We start from the raw sequence: 23144 nt of genomic DNA, 5'->3' as shown, positions 1-23144 counted from the left end.
TCCCCTGTGTGTCACGGTGTCGTCGGTGCCACCTCGGGCTCGCTGTCGCTGCTGTCCCCGGTGTCCCCGGTGTCCCCGATGTCCCCTGGGTGTCACGGTGCCACTGGTGCCACCTCGGGCTCGCTGTCGCTGCTGTCCCCGGTGTCCCCGGTGTCCCCGATGTCCCCTGGGTGTCACGGTGCCGTCGGTGCCACCTTGGGCTCGCTGTCCCTGGTGTCCCCGGTGTCCCCTGGGTGTCACGGTGCCACTGGTGCCACCTCGGGCTCGCTGTCGCTGCTGTCCCCGGTGTCCCCGGTGTCCCCGATGTCCCCTGGGTGTCACGGTGCCGTCGGTGCCACCTCGGGCTCGCTGTCGCTGCTGTCCCCGATGTCCCCTGTGTGTCACGGTGCCGTGGGTGCCACCTCGGGCTCGCTGTCCCCGGTGTCCCCGGTGTCCCCTGGGTGTCACGGTGCCACTGGTGCCACCTCGGGCTCGCTGTCGCTGCTGTCCCCGGTGTCCCCGGTGTCCCCGGTGTCCCCAATGTCCCCGATGTCCCCTGTGTGTCACGGTGCCGTGGGTGCCACCTCGGGCTCGCTGTTGCTGCTGTCCCCGGTGTCCCCTGGGTGTCACGGTGCCACTGGTGCCACCTCGGGCTCGCTGTCGCTGCTGTCCCCGGTGTCCCCGGTGTCCCCGATGTCCCCCGGGCTCAGGGCGAAGGGCGGCGGCAGCTCCTCGTCCGAGGAGCCCAGCGAGTCCTCGTCCCCCAGGCGCGTCCCCAGGGCCACCGCGCCGAAGGACAGCGGCCCCCGCAGCAGCCGGATCTGGGACGGGGACAGAGGGGACAGTGAGGGACATCCAGGGGACAGCAGGGGACAGGGGACAGTGAGGGACAGAGAGGGGACAGGGGACAGCAGGGGACAGTGGCGACAGCGCAGGGGACAGCAGGGGACAGTGAGGAGACGGGACAGAGGGGACAGTGAGGGACATCCAGGGGACAGAGGGGACAGTGGGGACAGAGAGGGGACAGTGGGGACAGAGAGGGGACAGCAGGGGACAATAGGGACAGAGAGGGGACAGCAGGGACAAGGGACAGCAGGGACAGGGACAGAGAGGGGACAGGAGAGGGGAGGGGACAGGGGAAAGGGAAGGGAAAGGACAAGGACAGGGACAGGGAGGGGACAAGGACAGGAATGGGGATGGGGACAGGGACAGCAGGGGACAGGACGGGGACAGAGACAGGGGACAGGAGGGGACAAAAGCCAACAGAGAAGGACAGGAGGGAGGGCACAGGGGGAACACGCTGTCACCAGCTGTCCCCAGGCCGTGTGGCACTGAGGGGACATCACCGGTGGCACTGGCAATGCCACCAGTGGCACTGAGGGGACACGGCTGGTGGCACCTGGGGATGTCACCAGCGGCACTGAGGGGACACGGCTGGTGGCACCTGGGGATGTCACCAGCGGCACTGGGGCCAGACTGGGGGTCCCTCAGTACCTGTGGGTGCCACCTGGGTGTCCCCAACCCCTGTCACCTGCCCCAGCCCCCCTGGGTGCCACCTGGGTGTCCCCCCATGTCCCCGACCCCCCAATGTCCCCAGCGATGTCCCCAACGTCCCCAGCGATGTCCCCAGCGTCCCACCTGGGCCTTGAGCTGCCGGATGTGGCCCTGCAGGTGCCGGATGTACTGCGCCGCGTCCGAGTGCTCCAGCTGGCCCTGCAGCCGCCCCTCCTCCCGCTGGGGACATTGGGGGACACTGAGGGGACACTGAGGGGACACTGAGGGGACACTGAGGGGACACTGAGGGGACACCACGGCCGCCTGGCCCCTCCCGTGCCCCCCATGTCCCCTGTGTCCCTCCATATCCCCACATCCCCATCCCCTCCATGTCCCCAGTGTCCCCCATGTCCCCAAGGTCCCCCATCCTCTCCATGTCCCCATGCCCCCCCCATATCCCCAATGTCCCTGATGTCCCCATGTCCCCTCCATGTCCTCATGCCACCCCCATGTCCTCATGCCACCCCCATGTCCCCCCAGTGTCCCCCATATCCCCATGTCCCTCATGCCCCCATGTCCCCCCCAAGTCCCCAATGTCCCCCCAGTGTCCCCAACGTCCCCATGTCCCCATGTCCCCAGTGTCCCCAGGTCCCCCTGATGCTCCCATTGTCCCCGATGTCCCCATCCCCTCCATGTCCCCCATCCCCTCCATGTCCCCATGTCCTCGATGTCCCCAGTGTCCCCATGTCCCTGCCATGTCCCAATGTCCCTGATGTCCCCAATGTCCCTGATGTCCCCATGTCCCCCCAATGTCCCCATGTCCCCAATGCCCCCAGTGTCCCCAGTGTCCCCATGTCCCTGCCATGTCCCGATGTGCTTGATGTCCCCAATGTCCCTGATGTCCCCATGTCCCCCCAGTGTCTCCCATGTCCCCCACATGCCCCAATGTCCCCATGTCCCCCTGATGTCCCTGTGTCCCAATGTCCCCATGTCCCCAATGTCCCCAGTGTCCCCATGTCTCCAGTGTCCCCGATGTCCCCCCGGTGTCCCCTCAGTGTCCCCGTACCTGGATCTCCAGCTCGGCCACGCGCTGCCTCATCTCGGCCAGGGCGGCCATGCTGTCGGCCTCGCGCAGCCGCACGGCCATCACCTCCTCCTTGCTCTGGGGACAGCGCTGTCACCCCGGGGACACCCGGGGACAGCCAGGGACACCGCGGGGACACCCAGGGACAGCCCTGCCACCCCAGGGACACCGCGGGGACAGCCAGGGACAGCCCAGGGACAGCCAGGGACACCACGGGGACAGCCCTGCCACCCCCAGGGGACAGCCCAGGGACACCCAGGGACAGCCCTGCCACCCCAGGGACACCGCGGGGACAGCCCTGCCACCCCCAGGGACACCACGGGGACAGCCCTGCCACCCCCAGGGACACCACGGGGACACCCAGGGACAGCCCTGCCACCCCCAGGGACAGCCCAGGGACACCCAGGGACAGCCCTGCCACCCCAGGGACACCGCGGGGACAGCCCTGCCACCCCCAGGGACACCACAGGGACACCCAGGGACAGCCCTGCCACCCCCAGGGACAGCCCGGGGACACCGTGGGGACAGCCAGGGACACCGCGGGGACACCACAGGGACACCCAGGGACAGCCCTGCCACCCCCAGGGACACTGCGGGGACACCCGGGGACAGCCCTGTCACTGTGGGGACACTGTGGGACACCCAGGGACAGCCCCAGCACAGCGGGGACAGTGTGGGGACACCCAGGGCCACCCAGGGCCAGGCCTGTCACTGTGGGGACACCCCCAGGGACACTCAGGGACACCCAGGGACATTTGGGGACACCCAGGACAGCCCAGGGACACCCAGGGCCACCCAGGGCCAGGCCTGTCACTGTGGGGACACCCCAGTGACACCCAGTGACATTAAGGGACAGCCCTGTCACCACAGGGACAGCCCCAGGGACACCCAGTGACACTCAGGGACACTCAGGGACACCCAGGGCCACCCAGGGACATTTGGGGACACTCAGGGACACCCAGGGCCACTCAGGGACAGCCCTGTCACTGCAGGGACACCCCCAGGGACACCCCGGGGACACCTCGGGGACACAACAGGGACAGCCAGCGACACTCTGGGGACACTTCAGGGCCACTGGGGACATCCCTGTGTGTGTCCCAAAGGTCCCCAAGTGTCCCCAATGTCCCAAATGTTCCCAACACCCCCAATGTCCCCAGGCTCCCCAATGTCCCCAAATGTCCCCAATGACCCTGATGATGTCCCCAATGTCCCCCAATGCCCCAAGTGTCCCCAATGTCCCTGATGTCCCCAATATCCCTAATATCCCAATGTCCCCAACATCCTCAAGTGTCCCCAACGTCCTCAAGTGTCCCCAATACCCCAATGTCCCCAATACCCCAATGTCCCTGATGATGTCCCCAATGTCCCAAATGCCCTCAATGTTCCAAATGTCCCCAATACCCCCAACGTCCCCAATGTCCCCAGTGCTGTCCCCAATGCTGTCCCCCATGTCCTCCCAATCTCTAAGGTCCCCTGTCCCCAACGTCCCCCAATGTCCTCAATGTCCCCAACGTCCCCAATGCCCCCAATGTCCCCAGTGTCTCTGATGTCCCCAGCTGTCCCCAACTTCCCCAATGTCCCTGATGATGTCCCCAGTGTCCCCAGTGTCCCCAATGTCCTCATAGTCCCCAGTGTCCCAAATGTCCTCATTATCCCCAGTGTTCCCGATGTCCCCGCTGTCCCCAGTGTCCCCACTGCTGTCCCCAGTGTCCCCAGTGTCCCCGTGGCTGTCCCCAGTGTCCCCAGTGTCCCCAGGCTGTCCCCAGTGTCCCCAGGCTGTCCCCAGTGTCCCTGATGTCCCCAGTGTCCCCATGGCTGTCCTCAATGTCCCCAGTGTCCCCGTGGCTGTCCCCAGTGTCCCCAGTGTCCCCAATGTCCCCAGTGTCCCCAGTGTCCCCAGTGTCCCCGTGGCTGTCCCCAATGTCCCCAGTGTCCCCAATGTCCCCAGTGTCCCCAGTGCTGTCCCCAGTGTCCCCAGTGTCCCCGTGGCTGTCCCCAGTGTCCCCAGTGTCCCCAGTGTCCCCAGTGTCCCCGTGGCTGTCCCCAGTGTCCCCGATGTCCCCAGTGTCCCCAGTGTCCCCAGGCTGTCCCCACCTTGCACTGAGCCTCGGCGTGTTTCCGGTGGCTCTCGCTGAGCTGGGCCTGCAGCCCCTGGCTGTCCCCAGTGCTGTCCGAGTGTCCCAGGCTGTCCCCAGGCGGCCCCAGTGCCCCTCGGCCCGGCCCAGCACCGACCGCTGGATCCGCCCCTAGACCGGGATAAACCGGGGTTATCCCGGGATAAACCTGGGATTAACCCGGGATTAACCTGGGATTAACCTGGGATTAACCGGGATAGACCCAGCACAAACCCAGCCCTGCTCCCGGCCTGCTCGGCCCGGCCCTGCACCGACCGCTGGATCCGCCCTTAGACCGGGATAAACCGGGATAAACCTGGGATAAACCTGGGATAAACCTGGGATAAACCTGGGATTAACCCGGGATTAACCCAGCCCTGCTCCCGCAGGCCTGCTCGGCCCAGCCCAGCACCGACTGCTGGATCGGCCCCTAGACCGGGATAAACCGGGGGCGATAAACTGGGATAAACCGGGATTAACCTGGGATAAATGGGATTAACCGGATAACCCAGGAAACCCACGTGACACGCACACCCCTCCGCTTAACCGGGATAAATGGATAAACTGGGATAAACCTGGGATAAACCTGGGATAAACCTGGGATTAACCGGGATTAACCCGCCCTGCTCCCGGATAAACCGGTGCCTGCATAAACCTGGGATTACCCCTGGGATAAACCTGGGATTAACCGGGATAAACCTGGGATAAACCTGGGATTAACCTGGGATAAACCTGGGATTAACCTGGGATAAACCTGGGATAAACCTGGGATTAACCCGGGATGAACCTGGGATGAACCAGCATTAACCGGGGATAAACCTGGGATAAACCTGGGATAAACCTGGGATAAACCTGGGATTAACCTGGGATTAACCTGGGATTAACCTGGGATTAACCTGGGATTAACCTGGCACTAACCCAGCCCTGCTCCCGCAGGCGGCCCAGCACCGACCGCTGGATCCGCCCCTAGACCGGGATAAACCTGGGGTTGCCCGGGATAAACCTGGGATAAACCCGGGATTAACCTGGGATTAACCTGGGATAAACCGGGATAAACCTGGGATTAACCCGGGATTAACCGGGATAGACCTGGGATTAACCTGGGATTAACCGGGATAAACCTGGGATTAACCCGGGATAAACCTGGGATTAACCTGGGATTAACCTGGGATTAACCTGGGATTAACCGGGATTAACCCGGGATTAACCGGGATAGCCTGGGATAAACCTGGGATTAACCTGGGATTAACCTGGGATTAACCTGGGATGAACCTGGGATAAACCTGGGATTAACCTGGGATAAACCTGGGATTAACCTGGGATTAACCTGGGATTAACCTGGGATTAACCTGGGATTAACCTGGGATTAACCGGATAAACCCGGATTAACCCGGGCCTAACCTGGGATTAACCCGGGATTAACTTGGGATTAACCTGGGATTAACCCGGGATTAACCTGGGATAAACCTGGGATGAACCTGGGATGAACCTGAGATAAACCTGGGATTAACCTGGGATTAACCCGGGATAAACCTGGGATTAACCTGGGATTAACCCGGGATAAACCCGGGATTAACCCGGGATAAACCTGGGATTAACCTGGGATTAACCTGGGATTAACCCGGGATTAACCTGGGATAAACCTGGCATTAACCTGGGATTAACCGGGATAGACCCAGCACAAACCCAGCCCTGCTCCCGCAGGCCTGCTCGGCCCGGCCCAGCACCGACCGCTGGATCCGCCCCTAGAACGGGATGAACCCGGGATTAACCCAGATAAACCCGGGATTAAACCTGGGATTAAACCTGGGATTAACCTGGGATAAAGCCAGGATTAATCCAGATAAACGCGGGATAAACCTGGGATTAACCCATCAAAATCCTGGGATGAACACAAAATTAATCTGGGGTTAACCTGGGATTGATCTGGGATTAACCTGGGATAAACCCGGCACAAACCCTGGTCCCTGCTCTCCCAGTGCTCCCAGTTCAGTTCCCAGTATCCCCAGTCCATCCCAGTCTGTCCCAGTCCATCCCAGTCCCTCACCTGTGTCTCCAGGTGCAGCACCCGCTGTCTCAGTGCCCTCAGCTCCATTCCCAGTTTGTCCCAGTCCATCCCAGTCCATCCCAGTTTGTCCCAGTCCATCCCAGTGTCTCACCTGTGTCTCCAGGTGCAGCACCCTCTGTCTCAGCGCCCTCAGCTCCATTCCCAGTCTGTCCCAGTCCATCCCAGTGTCTCACCTGTGTCTCCAGGTGCAGCACGCGCTGTCTCAGCGCCCTCAGCTCCATTCCCAGTTTGTCCCAGTCCATCCCAGTCCATCCCAGTCCATCCCAGTTTGGTACCTGAGCCTCACCTGTGTCTCCAGGTGCAGCACTCGCTGTCTCAGCGCCCTCAGCCCCATTCCCAGTCCATCCCAGTCCATCCCAGTCCCTCACCTGTGTCTCCAGGTGCAGCACTCGCTGTCCCAGTCCATTCCCAGTTTGTCCCAGTCCATCCCAGTCCCTCCCAGTCCATCCCAGTCCCTCACCTGTGTCTCCAGGTGCAGCACGCTGCTGTCTCAGCGCCTTCAGCCCCATTCCCAGTTTGTCCCAGTCCATCCCAGTCTGTCCCAGTCCATCCCAGTGTCTCACCTGTGTCTCCAGGTGCAGCACGCGCTGTCTCAGCGCCCTCAGCTCCGCCTGGGCCTGGCTCTCGCGGAGCTGCACCCCCAGCACGGCCTCGTGCAGCCGCCGCCCTCGCACACTGGACACACCTTCTCAGGCGGCCCCCGCACACCTGGGGACACACCTGCTCAGGTACGGGGACACCGGGACACCTGGGGACACACCTGGGGACACACCTGGGGACACACCTGCTCAGGTATGGGGACACCTGGGGACACACCTGGGGACACACCTGGGGACACACCTGCTCAGGTACGGGGACACCTGGGGACACCGGGGACACCTGGGGACACCTGGGGACACACCTGGGGACACAGCTGGGGACACACCTGCTCAGGTATGGGGACACCTGGGGACACACCTGGGGACACACCTGGGGACACACCTGGGGACACACCTGCTCAGGTATGGGGACACCTGGGGACAGCTGGGGACACACCTGCTCAGGTATGGGGACACCTGGGGACACCTGGGGACACACCTGGGGACACACCTGCTCAGGTACGGGGACACCTGGGGACACCTGGGGAACACCTGGTCAGGTATGGGGACACCTGGGGACACACCTGCTCAGGTACGGGGACACCTGGGGACACCTGGGGACACACCTCGTCAGGTATAGGGACATCTGGGGACACTGGGGACATCTGGGGGACACACTTGGGACACCTGGTCAGGTATGGGGACACCTGGGAGACCTAGGACACCTATGGGCAGCTACAGGGACACTTGGGGGACACCTGGTCAGGTATGGGGACATCTAGGGACAGCTGGGACACCTGGGGACATCTGGGGATACACCCTGGGACACCTGGCCAGGTATGGGGACACCTGGGGACAGCTGGGGACACATCTGGTCACAGCTGGGGACACACCTGGTCAGCTACGGGGACACCGGGGACATCTGGGGACCCACCCTGGGACACCTGGTCACACCTGGGGACACACCTGGTCAGGCATGGGGACACCTGGGTGCTCACGTGGGACAGCCAGGGACAGCTGGGACACCTGCCAGGCATCCCCCAGCTGTCCCTGATGTCCCCATGTCTCACCGGCCAGCTGTCCCCCATGTCCCTGATGTCCCTCAGGTGTCCCCGATGTCCCCAGTGTCCCTGTCTCACCTGCCCCTGTGTCTCCAATGTCCCCGATGTCCCCAATGTCCCCAGTGTCCCTGTCTCACCTGCCAGGTGTCCCCGATGTCCCCTATGTCCCCAATGTCCCCAATGTCCCCGATGTCCCCGATGTCCCTGTCTCACCTGCCAGGTGTCCCCAATGTCCCCAGTGTCCCCGTCTCACCTGCCAGGTGTCCCCGATGTCCCCATGTCTCACCTGCCAGGTGTCGCCGATGTCCCCATGTCTCACCTGCCAGGTGTCCCCCATGTCCCCGATGTCCCCGATGTCCCTCAGTGCCAGCTCCTGCAGCTCCTCCTGCAGCCGAACCACGCTGGAGTCATCCGGGAGCAGCGGCTGCCGCTGATGGGACACAGGGGCACACCGGGGACAGGGGGCACAGAGGGACAGAGGGGACATGTCGCCAGGACAGAGGGACAGCAGGGACAGCAGGGGACAGCCGCAGGTTCACAGAGGGACAGAGGGACAGAGGGACAGGGACAGGGACACAGGTCAGGGACAGGGACAGAGGGGACATCAGGGACACAGGGGACAGCAGGGACAGGGACACAGGGACAGGGACAGAGACAGAGGGACATCAGGGGACAGAGGGACAGAGGGGACAGCAGGGGACAGAGGGGACAGAGGGGACAGCAGGGACAGAGGGGACATCAGGGACAGAGGGGACAGAGGGGACAGCAGGGGACAGAGGGGACAGAGGGGACAGCAGGGACAGAGGGACAGCAGGGACAGAGGGGACAGAGGGGACAGCAGGGGACAGAGGGGACAGAGGGGACAGCAGGGACAGAGGGGACATCAGGGACAGGGGGGACAGAGGGGACAGAGGGACAGAGGGGACAGAGGGGACAGCAGGGACAGAGGGACAGAGGGGACAGAGGGGACAGCAGGGACAGAGGGGACAGCAGGGACAGAGGACCAGAGGGACAGCAGGGGACATAGGGGACAGAGGGGACAGCAGGGACAGAGGGGACATCAGGGACAGGGGGACAGAGGGGACAGAGGGGACAGAGGGGACAGCAGGGACAGAGGGGACAGCAGGGACAGCAGGGGACAGCAGGGACAGAGGGGACAGAGGGGACAGGGACAGGGACACAGGGGACAGGGACAGGGACAGAGGGGACATCAGGGACACAGGGGACAGCAGGGACAGGGACACAGGGGACAGGGACAGAGACAGAGGGGACATCAGGGGACAGAGGGGACATCAGGGACAGAGGGGACAGCAGGGACACAGGGGACAGAGGGGACATCAGGGACAGGGACAGGGACAGAGGGGACAGGGACACAGGGGACATCAGGGACACAGGGGACAGAGGGGACAGCAGGGGACATCAGGGACAGAGGGGACATCAGGGACAGAGGGGACAGCAGGGACAGCAGGGGACAGCAGGGACAGAGGGGACAGAGGGGACAGGGACAGGGACACAGGGGACAGGGACAGGGACAGAGGGGACATCAGGGGACAGAGGGGACATCAGGGACAGAGGGACAGCAGGGACACAGGGGACAGAGGGGACATCAGGGACAGGGACAGGGACAGAGGGGACAGGGACACAGGGGACATCAGGGACAGAGGGGACAGAGGGGACAGCAGGGGACATCAGGGACAGAGGGGACATCAGGGACAGAGGGCACAGGGACAGAGGGGACAGAGGGGACAGAGGGCACAGGGACAGAGGGGACAGAGGGGACAGAGGGGACAGCAGGGACAGGGACAGCAGGGACAGGGACAGCAGGGGGGACATGGGGACATCAGTGGGGACAGACAGAGGGACCTTCACAGGCCACCCACAACAGCTCCTGTCCCCAAGGCCACCCATGGGACCCTCCTGTCCCCTCCCTGTCCCCAGGGTCACCCATGGGACCCTCCCTGTCCCCAAGGTCCTTCCATGTCCCCCAAGGCCACCCATGGGACCCTCCCCATCCCATTGGGACCCTGCCACCCCCAGTGCCACCCCAGTGCCACCGCGGTGTCCCTGTGTCCCCGTGGTGTCACCTTCTCCATGTCCAGGACCTTGTCCTGCATGTCCTGGAACTCTCCCTGTCCCCAAGGTCCCTCCATGTCCCCAGTGCCGCTCATGGGACCCTGTCTGTCCCCAGTGCCACCCCAGTGCCACCCCGGTGTCCCCGGTGTCCCCCTGGTGTCACCTTCTCCACGTCCAGGACCTTGTCCTGCATCTCCTGGAACCTTCCCTGTCCCCAAGGTCCCTCCATGTCCCCAAGGTCACCCATGGGACCTTCCTTGTCCCCAGTGCCCCTCCCACCCTAGTGTCACTCCAGTGCCACCCCGGTGTCCCCCCGGTGTCCCCGTGGTGTCCCCCTGGTGTCACCTTCTCCATGTCCAGGACCTTGTCCTGCATCTCCTTGAGGGCCCCCAGGGTTTCGCTCTCGCGCAGCCGCGACCGCTCCAGCTCCGTCTCCAGGTGCGCCACGAACTCCTCGCTCAGCCGGGGGTTAGCCTGGCCCCAAATGTCACCAAATGTCCCCAAATGTCACCAAATGTCACCAAATGTCACCTCCCAACCACCACGAACTCCTCGCTCAGCCAGGGGTTAGCCTGTCCCCAAATGTCCCCAAAGGTCCCCAAATGTCACCAAATGTCCCCACCAAATGTCCCCAAAGGTCACCTCCCAACCACCAAGTCACCCCCGCTGCTCAGACGGAGGTTAGCCTGTCCCCAATGTCCCCAAATGTCCCCAAAGGTCACCTCCCATCATCCCCACCTGCCATGAGCTGCTCTACAATGGAGTTACAAATGTCCAAATGTCCCCAAGTGTCACCTCCCCAATCCACCCACCACGAGCTCCTCGCTCAGCCGGGGGTTAGCCTGTCCCCAATGTCCCCAAATGTCCCCAAATGTCACCTCCTGACTGCCACCAACTCCTCCTTCAGCCGGGGGTTACCCTGCCCCAAAATGTCCCCAAATGTCCCCAAATGTCACCTCCCCATCGTCCCCACCTGCCATGAGCTGCTCTGAGAGACAGGAGTCACCAAATGTCCCCAAATGTCACCAAATGTCCCCAAAGGTCACCTCCCAACCACCACGAACTCCTCGCTCAGACGGGGTTAGCCTGTCCCCAATGTCCCCAAATGTCCCCAAAGGTCACCTCCCCATCGTCCCCACCTGCCATGAGCTGCTGTGACAGATGGGAGTCACCAAATGTCACCAAGTGTCCCCAAATGTCACCTCCCCATCGTCCCCACCTGCCACGAACTCCTCGCTCAGACCGAGGTTACCCTGTCCCCAAAATGTCCCCAAATGTCCCCAAATGTCCCCAAATGTCACCAAATGTCACCTCCTGACTGCCACCAACTCCTCCTTCAGCCGGGGGTTACCCTGTCCCCAATGTCCCCAAATGTCACCTCCCCATCATCCCCACCTGCCATGAGCTGCTCTGAGAGACAGGAGTCACCAAATGTCCCCAAATGTCACCAAATGTCCCCAAAGGTCACCTCCCAACCACCACGAACTCCTCGCTCAGATGGGGGTTACCCTGTCCCCAATGTCCCCAAATGTCCTCAGATGTCCCCAAATGTCCCCTCCCCATCATCCCCACCTGCCATGAGCTGCTCTGACAGATGGGAGTCACCAAATGTCACCAAGTGTCCCCATGTGTCACCTCACCATTGTCCCTGCCCACCACGAGCTCCTCGCTCAGCCGGGGGTTACCCTGCCCCAAAATGTCCCCAAATGTCCCCACGTGTCACCTCCCCATCGTCCCCACCTGCCATGAGTTGCTCTGAGAGACAGGAGTCACCAAATGTCCCCAAATGTCCCCACGTGTCACCTCCTCATCGTACCCACCGGCCACAAGCTGCTCTGACAGATGGGAGTCACCAAATGTCCCCAAATGTCCCCAAATGTCACCTCCCCATCGTCCCCACCTGCCATGAGCTGCTCTGAGAGACAGGAGTCACCAAATGTCCCCAAATGTCCCCAAATGTCACCTCCCCATTGTCCCCACCTGCCACGAACTCCTCGCTCAGACCGAGGTTACCCTGTCCCCAAAATGTCCCCAAATGTCCCCAAATATCACCAAAGGTCACCTCCCGACTGCCACCAACTCCTCCCTCAGCCAGGGGTTAGCCTGTCCCCAAATGTCCCCAAATGTCCCCAAATGTCACCTCCCCATCGTCCCCACCTGCCATGAGCTGCTCTGACAGATGGGAGTCACCAAATGTCACCAAGTGTCCCCAAATGTCACCTCACCATCGTCCCTGCCCACCACGAGCTCCTCGCTCAGCCGGAGGGGTTAGCCTGTCCCCAATGTCCCCAAATGTCCCCAAATGTCACCTCCCCATTATACCCACCCGCCACAAGCTGCTCTGAGAGATGGGAGTTACCAAATGTCACCAAGTGCCGCCAAATGTCACCTTCCAACTGCCACGAGCTCCTCGCTCAGACGGGGGTTAGCCTGTCCCCAATGTCCCCAATGTCCCCAGTGTCCCCAATGTCCCCAAAGGTCACCTCCCCATCGTCCCCACGTGCCACGAAATTCTCGTTCAGGCAGGCGTTACCTGTGCCACCAAATGCCACCAAATGTCACCTGCGGTGCTGTCAGCAGGGTAGTGACACACACAGGTGACAGTGACACACAGGTGATGATGACACACACAGGTGACACAGAGGTGACACACAGGTGATAATGACACACAGGTAACACAGAGGTGACACACAGTGACACACAGTGGGACAGTGACAAACAGGTGACACACAGGTGACAGTGACACACGGGTGACACACAGTGGGACAGTGACACAGAGGTGACAATGACACACAGTGACACACAGTGACACACAGTGACACACAGTGACACACAGGGACACACAGGTGACAATGACACACAGGGACACACAGTGACACACAGTGACACACAGTGACACACAGGTGACACACAGTGACACACAGTGACACACAGTGGGACACTGACACAGAGGTGACAATGACACACAGTGACACACAGTGACACACAGTGACACACAGTGACACAGTGACACACAGTGACACACAGGGACACACAGGGACACACAGGTGACAATGACACACAGGGACACAGGGACACACAGTGACACACAGGTGACACACAGTGACACACAGTGACACACAGTGACACACAGGTGACAGTGACACACGGTGACAGTGACACACAGGTGACAGTGACACACAGTGACACACAGGTGACAGTGACACACAGTGACACACAGTGACACACAGGTGACACACAGGTGACAATGACACACAGGTGACAGTGACACACAGTGACACACAGTGACACACAGGTGACAGTGACACACAGTGACACACAGGTGACAGTGACACACAGGTGACAGTGACACACGGTGACACACAGGTGACAGTGACACACAGTGACACACAGTGACACACAGGTGACAGTGACACACAGGTGACAGTGACACACAGGTGACACACAGGTGACACACAGTGACACACAGTGACACACAGGTGACACACAGGTGACACAGTGACACAGTGACACACAGTGACACACAGTGACACACAGGTGACACAGTGACACACAGTGACACAGTGACACACAGTGACACACAGTGACACACAGGTGACACACAGTGACACACAGGTGACACAGTGACACACAGTGACACACAGTGACACACAGGTGACACAGTGACACAGTGACACACAGTGACACACAGTGACACACAGGTGACACACAGTGACACAGTGACACACAGTGACACAGTGACACACAGTGACACACAGGTGACACAGTGACACAGTGACACACAGGTGACACACAGTGACACACAGTGACACACAGGTGACAGTGACACACAGGTGACAGTGACACACCTGCAGCTCGCGGATGGTGCTCTGTGCCCGCCTCAGGCTCTCGGTGGCCGAGCTGCAGCGCTGCCTCACCAGCGCCAGCTCCCGCCGGATGACGTCGTTCTCCTCGGCCTCCTGCGCCCGCGTCACCTGGCCCTGGGGACAGTGGGGACATTGGGGACACCTTGGGGACACTGACACCTCCTGTGCCCGTGTCACCTGGCCCTGGGGACAGTGGGGACATTGGGGACACCTTGGGGACACTGACACCTCCTGTGCCCGCGTCACCTGGCCCTGGGGACACGGGGGACATTGGGGACAGTGTCACCTCCTGCGCCTGCGTCACCTGGCCCTGGGGACAGTGGGGACAGTGGGGACATTGGGGACACCTTGGGGACACTGACACCTCCTGAGTCACCTGGCCCTGGGGACAGTGGGGACATTGGGGACAGTGTCACCTCCTGCGCCCGCGTCACCTGGCCCTGGGGACACGGGGGACATTGGGGACACCTTGGGGACATTGGGGACACTGGGGACACTGACAATGTGTCACCTGTGTGACCTGCGCCCACGTCACCTGGCCCTGGGGACAGTGGGGACATTGGGGACAGTGTCACCTCCTGCGCCCGCGTCACCTGGCCCTGGGGACAGTGGGGACATCTTGGGATACTGACACCTCCTGTGCCCGTGTCACCTGCCTGGCACAGGGGACATTGGGAATTGGGGACTTGGGGCTGCACCTCCCTGTGCCCGTGTCACCTGGCCCTGGGGACACAGGGCACATTGGGGACATTGGGGACACCTTGGGGTCACTGACACCTCCTGCGCCTGCGTCACCTGGCCCTGGAGACAGTGGGGACGTTGGGGACATCTTGGCGACACTGGGGACACTGACACCTCCTGTGCCTGTGTCACCTGGCCCTGGGGACACTGGGGACATTGGGGACATCAGGGACAGTGTCACCTGGCCCTGGGGACAGTAGGGACACTTTGGGGACATCAGGGACAGTGTCACCTGGCCATGGGGACAGTGGGGACATTGGGGACACAGGGGACACCTTGGGGACACTGGGGACACTGGCACCTCCTGTGCCTGTGTCACCTGGCCCTGGGGACAGTGGGGACACCTTGGGGACACTGACACCTCCTGCGCCCGCGTCACCTGGCCCTGGGGACGTTGGGGACACAGGGGACAATGGGGACACGACACCTTGTTGCCCTGGGGAGTTGGGAACAGGACATGGGGACACTGACACCTCCTCACCCACCTGGCCCTGGGGACACAGGGGACATTGGGGACATCTTGGGGACACCTTGGGGACACTGACAATGTGTCACCTGTGTGACCTGCACCCGCGTCACCTGGCCCTGGGGACAGCAGGGACAGTGGGGACATTGGGGACACCTTGGGGACACTGGGGACAGTGTCACCTGGCCCTGGGGACAGTGGGGACAGTGGGGACATCTTGGGGACACCTTGGGGACACTGACACCTCCTGTGCCTGTGTCACCTGGCCCTGGGGACAGGGGGGACAACAGGGACATTGGGGACACCTTGGGGACACTGGGGACACCTTGGGGACAGTGTCACCTGGCCCTGGGGACAAGGGGGACAACAGGGACAGTGTCACCTCCTGCGCCTGCGTCACCTGGCCCTGGGGACAGTGGGGACGTTGGGGACATCTTGGGGACACTGGGGACACTGACACCTCCTGTGCCTGTGTCACCTGGCCCTGGGGACACGGGGGACATTGGGGACATCAGGGACAGTGTCACCTGGTCCTGGGGACAGTGGGGACATTGGGGACATTGGGGACACAGGGGACACCTTGGGGACACTGGCACCTCCTGCGTCTGTGTCACCTGGCCCTGGGGACGTTGGGGACACAGGGGACAATGGGGACACTGACACCTCCGAGCGCCCGTGTCACCTGGCCCTGGGGACAGTGGGGACAGAGGGGACACCTTGGGGACAGTGTCACCTGGCCCTGGGGACACAGGGCACAGAGGGGACATTGGGGACACCTTGGGGACATCAAGGACATTTTTCACCTCCTGCACCTGCGTCACCTGGCCCTGGGGACAGTGGGGACATTGGGGACACCTTGGGGACAGCAGGGACAGTGTCACCTGGCCCTGGGGACATCGGGGACATCGGGGACATTTGTCACCTCCTGTGCCTGTGTCACCTGGCCCTGAGGACACTGGGGACACAGGGGACATTGTCACCTCCTGCCACCAGGGCGAGCCAGCGCGGCTGCGGACAGGGGTGTCCGCCACAGTGGCACTGGGGGGACAGGAGGTGACAATGGGGACACAGAGGTGCCACCAGCCCAGGGAGGTGACACTGGGGACAGGAGGTGACAATGGGGACACAGAGGTGACACTGGAGGTGCCACCAGCCCCGTGGGAACCTCCAGGGCCGTTTGTCCCGTCCCCCACCCCAAATTCCACCCAAACTCCTCCAATCGCTGCTTTCCGCCCCAAATCCCAAAATCCCCCCAAATTCCCCCCAAATTCCTCAGAATTCACCCGAATTCCCCCCAAAATTCCCACCCAAATTCCCCAAATTGCCCCAAAATTTCCCCCAAATACTCCAAATTTCAAGATCCCCTCAAATCCCTCAATCCCCAAAACTTCCCCCAAATTCACCAGAATTCCCCCAAAATTCCCCCAAATTACCCTAAAATTCCAAAAACCCCCCCAAATCCTCCAAATTCCCCCAAATTTTCCTTAAATTCCATCAAAATTGCCCCAATTCCCCCAAAATTCCATCAAAATTTCCCCCAAAATTTGAAATTCCCCCCAAATCCCCCAAATTTCCCCCCAGTTCACCAGAATTCCCCCAAAATTCCTTAAAATGTCCCCCAAAATTTCCCAAATTACCCCAGAATTTTAAAAAATCCACCAAAATTCCCCCAGGCCCCCCAAATTCCCCATAATTTCCCCCAAAATTCCATCAAAATCCCCAAAATTCCAAGTTCCCCCAAAATCTCCCAAAATTCCTCAATAAATCCCCCCCAAATCTGCCAAATGCCTCAAAATCCCCCCAAAAATTCACCAAAATTCCCCCAAATTTCTTCAAAATTCCCAGAATTCATCAAAATCTCCCTGAATTGTCCCAAAATCCCCCAAATTCCCCCCAGGATGCGCGGGAGCCTCCGGAGAAGCAGAAAAAAAAGGTGGAAAAAAAGGCAGAAAAAAGGAAAATCCCCCAAAAGTGGGGCTGGGGTAAGGGAGGGAGGAGAAGGAGGAAAATGGGGAAAATAAATCGGGAAAATTGGGAAAAAATCGGGGGAATTGGGGGAAAAATTGGGGAAATAAATCAGGAAAATCAGAGAGGAAAATTGGGAAAATAAATCGGGAAAATCTGGGAAACAAATCGGGAAAATGGGGAATAAAATCGGGAAAAACAATTGGGAAAAGGAAGAAAATATCAGGGAAAATCAATGGGGAAAATCAAGGAGGAAAATTGGGGGGAAATCAAGAAAATAAATCAGGAAAATACTGGGAAAATCGGGGGGAAATTGGGGGAAAAAATCAGGGAAAAATTGGGGAAAAATAGGGAAAATAAATCAGGATAATAAATTGGGAAAATCGGGAAAAAATCGGGATAATCAATTGGGAAAATCAGGGAAATCGGGAAAATCAGTTGGGAAAATTGGGGGAAAAATCAGGAAAATTGGGGAAATATCAGGAAAGTATCAGGGAAATATCGGGAAAATTGGGGAAATATCGGGAAAATATTGGGAAGGTATTGGGAATATTGGGGAAATATTGGGAAAATCTCAGGAAAATCTCAGGAATATTGGGATTATAACAGGAAAGTATTGGGAGAATTGGGAAAAAATCGTGAAAATATTGGGAAAGTATCGGGGAAATATCGAGAGAATATCGGGAAAATATTGGGAATATTGGGAATATATTGGGAAAATATCGGGATTATTGGGAAAATATTGAGAATATTGGGAAAATATTGGGAATATTTGGAATATATTGGGGAAATATCGGGATTATTGGGAACATATTGGGAATATTGGGAAAATATTGGGAATATTGGGAAAATAGGGAAAATATTGGGGAATATATCGGGAAAGTATCGGGAAAACCTTGGGAATATCGAGAAAATTGGGAAAATATCAGGGAAATATCGGAGAAATAAATCGGGAAAATTGAGGGAATTGGGAAAATCGGGGAAATAAACTAGGGGAAAAAAAATTGGGAAAATCAACCGGGAAAATGGGGGAAATCAATTGGGGAAATGGGGAAATCAATTGGGGAAATGGGGGAAATCAATTGGGGAATGGGGAAATCAATTGGGGAAATGGGAAATCAATTGGGGAAATGGGGAAATCAATTGGGGAAATGGGGAAATCAATTGGGGAAATGGGGAAATCAATTGGGGAAATGGGGGAAATCAATCGGGAAAATGGGGAAATCAATTGGGGAATGGGGAAATCAATTGGGAAATGGGGAAATCAATTGGGGAAATGGGGAAATCAATTGGGGAATGGGGAAATCAATTGGGGAAATGGGAAATCAATTGGGAAATGGGGAAATCAATTGGGGAAATGGGGGAAATCAATTGGGGAAATGGGGAAATGAATTGGGGAAATGGGAAAATCAATCGGGGAAATGGGAAATCAATCGGGAAAATGGGGAAATCAATTGGGGAAATGGGGAAATCAATTGGGGAAATGGGGAAATCAATCGGGAAAATGGGGAAATCAATTGGGGAATGGGGAAATCAATCGGGGAAATGGGGAAATCAATCGGGGAAATGGGGAAATCAATTGGGGAAATGGGAAATCAATTGGGAATGGGAAATCAATCGGGAAATGGGAAATCAATTGGGGAAATGGGAAATCAATTGGGAAATGGGGAAATCAATTGGGGAAATGGGGAAATCAATTGGGGAAATGGGAAATCAATTGGGGAAATGGGGAAATCAATTGGGGAAATGGGGGAAATCAATCGGGAAAATGGGGAAATCAATTGGGGAAATGGGGGAAATCAGCTGGGGAAATGGGGAAATCAATTGGGGAATGGGGGAAATCAGTTGGGGAATGGGGGAAATCAATTGGGGAAATGGGGAAATCTCAGGGAGATGGGGGAAATCAATTGGGGAAATGGGGGAAATCAATTGGGGAAATGGGGGAAATCAATCGAAAAGGGGAAAAATGGGGAAATCAATTGGGGAAATGGGGAAATCAATTGGGGAAATGGGGAAATCAATTGGGGAAATGGGGAAATCAATTGGGGAATGGGGAAATCAATTGGGGAATGGGGAAATCAATCGGGGAAATGGGGAAATCAATTGGGGAAATGGGGAAATCAATTGGGGAAATGGGGGAAATCTTGGGGAAATGGGGGAAATCTCAGGAAGATGGGAGAAATCAGCTGGGGAAAATGGGGGAAATCTTGGGGAAATGGGGGAAATCTTGGGAAGATGGGGGAAATCTTGGGAAAATTGGGAAATGTCAGGGAAATGGGGGAAATCTTGGGAAGATGGGGGAAATCAGCTGGGGAAAATGGGGGAAATCTCGGGGAAATGGGGGAAATCAGCTGGGGAAATGGGGGAAATCTTGGGGAAATGGGGGAAATCTCGGGGAGATGGGGAAATCTCGTGGAGATGGGGAAATGTCGGGGAGATGGGGAAATGTCGGGATTCTCGCGACAGTCGGGCAGTACCTGGATGAGGCGATCGGCCAGGGCCGCGCTCTCCTGGGGAAGGGGACAGAGACAGAGCCGGGTCAGCGACAGAGACAGTGACAGTGACGGTGACAGTGACAGTGACAGAGACAGAGCCGGGTCAGCGACAGCGACAGTGACGGTGACGGTGACAGTGACAGTGACAGAGACAGTGACAGTGACAGTGACAGTGACAGAGACAGAGCCGGGTCAGCGACAGCGACAGTGACAGTGACGGTGACAGTGACAGTGACAGAGGCAGAGGCAGAGCCGGGTCAGGACAGCGACAGTGACAGAGGTAGAGCCAGATCAGCGACAGTGACAGTGACAGTGACAGAGACAGTGACAGTGACAGTGACAGTGACAGAGCCGGGTCAGGACAGCGACAGCGACAGAGGCAGAGGCAGATCGGCGACAGTGACAGAGACAGACGAGGCAGGCAGAGACAGCACAGCAAAGAGCCAGACTCAAGTGACAGAGACAGAGCCGGACAGGGGGCAGAGACAGCGGCGACAGCAACAGAGCCAGACCGGCGACAGTGACAGAGACAGAGCCGGGACAGGACAGCGACAGAGACAGAGACAGACCGGCGACAGTGACAGAGACAGAGCCGGGGCAGAACAGCGACAGAGACAGCGGTGACAGTGACAGAGCCAGAGGCAGATCGGTGACAGCGGTGACAGTGACAGAGCCGGGGCAGGACAGCGACAGAGCCAGATCGGCGACAGTGACAGAGCCAGAGGCAGATCGGCGACAGCGGTGACAGTGACAGAGCCAGAGGCAGAGACAGAGCCGGGACAGGACAGCGACAGAGCCAGATCGGCGACAGTGACAGAGCCAGAGCCAGATCGGTGACAGCGGTGACAGTGACAGAGCCAGAGGCAGATCGGCGACAGCGGTGACAGTGACAGAGCCAGAGGCAGATCGGCGACAGCGGTGACAGTGACAGAGCCGGGGCAGGACAGCGACAGAGCCAGATCGGCGACAGTGACAGAGCCAGAGCAGATCGGTGACAGCGGTGACAGTGACAGAAGCGGTGACAGCGGTGACAGTGACAGAGCCAGAGCCAGATCGGCGACAGCGGTGACAGTGACAGAGCCAGAGGCAGATCGGCGACAGTGACAGAGCCAGAGGCAGATCGGCGACAGCGGTGACAGTGACAGAGCCGGGGCAGGGACAGCGACAGAGGCAGCGCCGAGCCGGCCCCGACACTCCCGGCATTCCCCAATTCCCCAATTCCCAAGGATTTGGGGTTTTAAGGCGGAAAATGAGGGGTTTGGGATGGAAAATGGGATTTTTGTTTTTTGGTCCTTAATGGAGGGAATTTGGCCCAAAATGGGATTTTTTGGTGTCTAAATGGGGGGTTTGGGCTCAAAAAGGGGGGGTTTGGGCCCTAAAGGAGGGGTTTGGGTTTGGATTTTGGGTTCCATGCAGAGTTTTGGGGTTTTTGGGGTTCCATGCAGTGCTTTGGGGTCTGGTTTTGGGGTTTTTGTGGAGTATTTTGGATTTTTGGGGGGTTTTATGGGTTCCATGCAGTGCTTTGGGGTGTTTTGGGTGGTTTTTTTTTTTGTTTTGGGGTTCCATGTGGTGTTTTAGGGGGTTTTTTTTTTGGTTCCATGCAGTGGTTTGGGTCTGGTTTTGGGGTTTTTTTGGGGTTCCATGTGGTGTTTTAGGGGGGTTTTTTTGGGTTCCATGCAGTGGTTTGGGTCTGGTTTTGGGGTTTTTTTGGGGTTCCATGTGGTGTTTTAGTTTTTCTGGGGTCCTCACCTTCTCCAGGGTCTCGATGCGCTGCTTGAGCAGGCGGTTCTCAGAGCGGAGCCGCTGAGGGGACAAAGGGGACACAGAGGGGACAGGGAGGGGACAGGGAGGGGACAGGGAGGGGACACAGAGGGGACAGAGAGGAGACAATGAATGGTGATCCAAGTGTCCCCATGTTCCCCAAGTGTCCCCCAGGTGTGCCCAGCTGTCCCCAGGGATGTCCCCAGGTGTCCCTGCAGTGTCCCCAGGTGTGTTTAGATGTCCCCAGGTGTCCCCATGTGTCCCTGCAGTGTCCCCAGGTGTGTTCAGGTGTCCCCAGGTGTCCCTGGAATGTCCCCAGGTGTCCCCAGGTGTCCCTGCAGTGTCCCCAGGTGTGTTCAGGTGTCCCCAGGTGTCCCCAGGTACCCCTGCAGTGTCCCTGCAGTGTCCCCAGGTGTGTTCAGGTGTCCCCAGGTGTCCCTGGAATGTCCCCAGGTGTCCCCAGGTGTGTTCAGGTGTCCCCAGGTGTCCCCAGCTGTGTCACCTTGATCTCGATCTGCTCCTCCATCTCTTTGCTCTTGAGGGCGCCGTATTCCTTCTCCAGCCTGGGGACACACGGACAGCTGGGGACAGCTGGGGACAGAGGGGACAGGGACAGAGGGGACAGAGGGGACAGGGACAGGGAGAGGGGACACAGGGACAGGGACAGCTGGGGACAGCTGGGGACAGGGACAGAGGGGACACAGGGACAGGGACAGCTGGGGACAGAGGGCACAGGGACAGGGACAGAGGGGACAGAAGGATAGGGGACAGGGACAGAGGGACAGGGACAGCTGGGGACAGGGATGGGGACAGAGGGGACAGAGGGACACAGGGATGGGGATGAGGACCGGGATGGGGACAGGGTGGGGACATGGACAGGGGACAGGGAGGACAAGAACAGGGACGGGGGAGGGCCAGAGATGAGCATGGGACAGGGACAGGGTGGGGACAGAGGGGACAAGGAGAGGGGACAGAGGGGACAGAGGGGACAGAGGGGACAGAGACAGAGGGGACACAGGGACAAGGACACAGGGACACAGGGACAGGGGGACAGGGGGACAGGGACACACTGACACAGGGGACAGAGACAGAGGGGACACAGGGACACAGGGACAGAGGGGACACAGGGACACAGAGACAGGGAGAGGGACACAGGGACCCAGGGGACACAGGGACAGGGCTGTCCCCTGACCTCTTCATCTTGCGGGGGTTGTACTTGACCTGGCAGGCGCGCAGGATCAGCTTGTCCGGGCACGAGTCGAACTGGTGAGGGATCACCTTCTGGAAGTACTGCGGGGGCAGCACGGGGCATCCCCCAAATCGGGGGAATTCACCCCAAAACGGGGAGTTCAGACCAAATCGGGGACAGTTCACCCCAAAACGGGGACAGTTCACCCCA

General features: G+C 59.1%; 1 protein-coding gene across 1 annotated transcript in view; it reads right to left on the bottom strand.

Moving 5' to 3' along the window:
• Positions 1-571: 571 nt before the first annotated feature.
• The window catches only part of EVI5L (ecotropic viral integration site 5 like), a 45714-nt gene continuing 23141 nt past the window's right edge, over positions 572-23144 (bottom strand). The window contains exons 11-24 of the mRNA XM_030970518.1: positions 22938-23035; positions 22248-22308; positions 21734-21787; positions 19967-19999; positions 14300-14431; positions 10797-10925; positions 8632-8808; positions 7922-7982; positions 7303-7424; positions 6358-6416; positions 4652-4712; positions 2540-2635; positions 1618-1713; positions 572-800 (exon numbers count right to left, since the gene is read on the bottom strand). Coding sequence (XP_030826378.1) covers positions 606-800; positions 1618-1713; positions 2540-2635; positions 4652-4712; positions 6358-6416; positions 7303-7424; positions 7922-7982; positions 8632-8808; positions 10797-10925; positions 14300-14431; positions 19967-19999; positions 21734-21787; positions 22248-22308; positions 22938-23035 — 1374 coding nt within the window. The 3' untranslated portion in view covers positions 572-605. The remainder of the gene's footprint in view (positions 801-1617; positions 1714-2539; positions 2636-4651; positions 4713-6357; positions 6417-7302; positions 7425-7921; positions 7983-8631; positions 8809-10796; positions 10926-14299; positions 14432-19966; positions 20000-21733; positions 21788-22247; positions 22309-22937; positions 23036-23144) is intronic.

The sequence above is a fragment of the Camarhynchus parvulus genome, unplaced genomic scaffold (assembly GCF_901933205.1).
Source record: "Camarhynchus parvulus unplaced genomic scaffold, STF_HiC, whole genome shotgun sequence".
Taxonomy (NCBI): Eukaryota; Metazoa; Chordata; class Aves; order Passeriformes; family Thraupidae; genus Camarhynchus; species Camarhynchus parvulus.
This window is presented reverse-complemented; position numbering and strand designations above follow the sequence as displayed.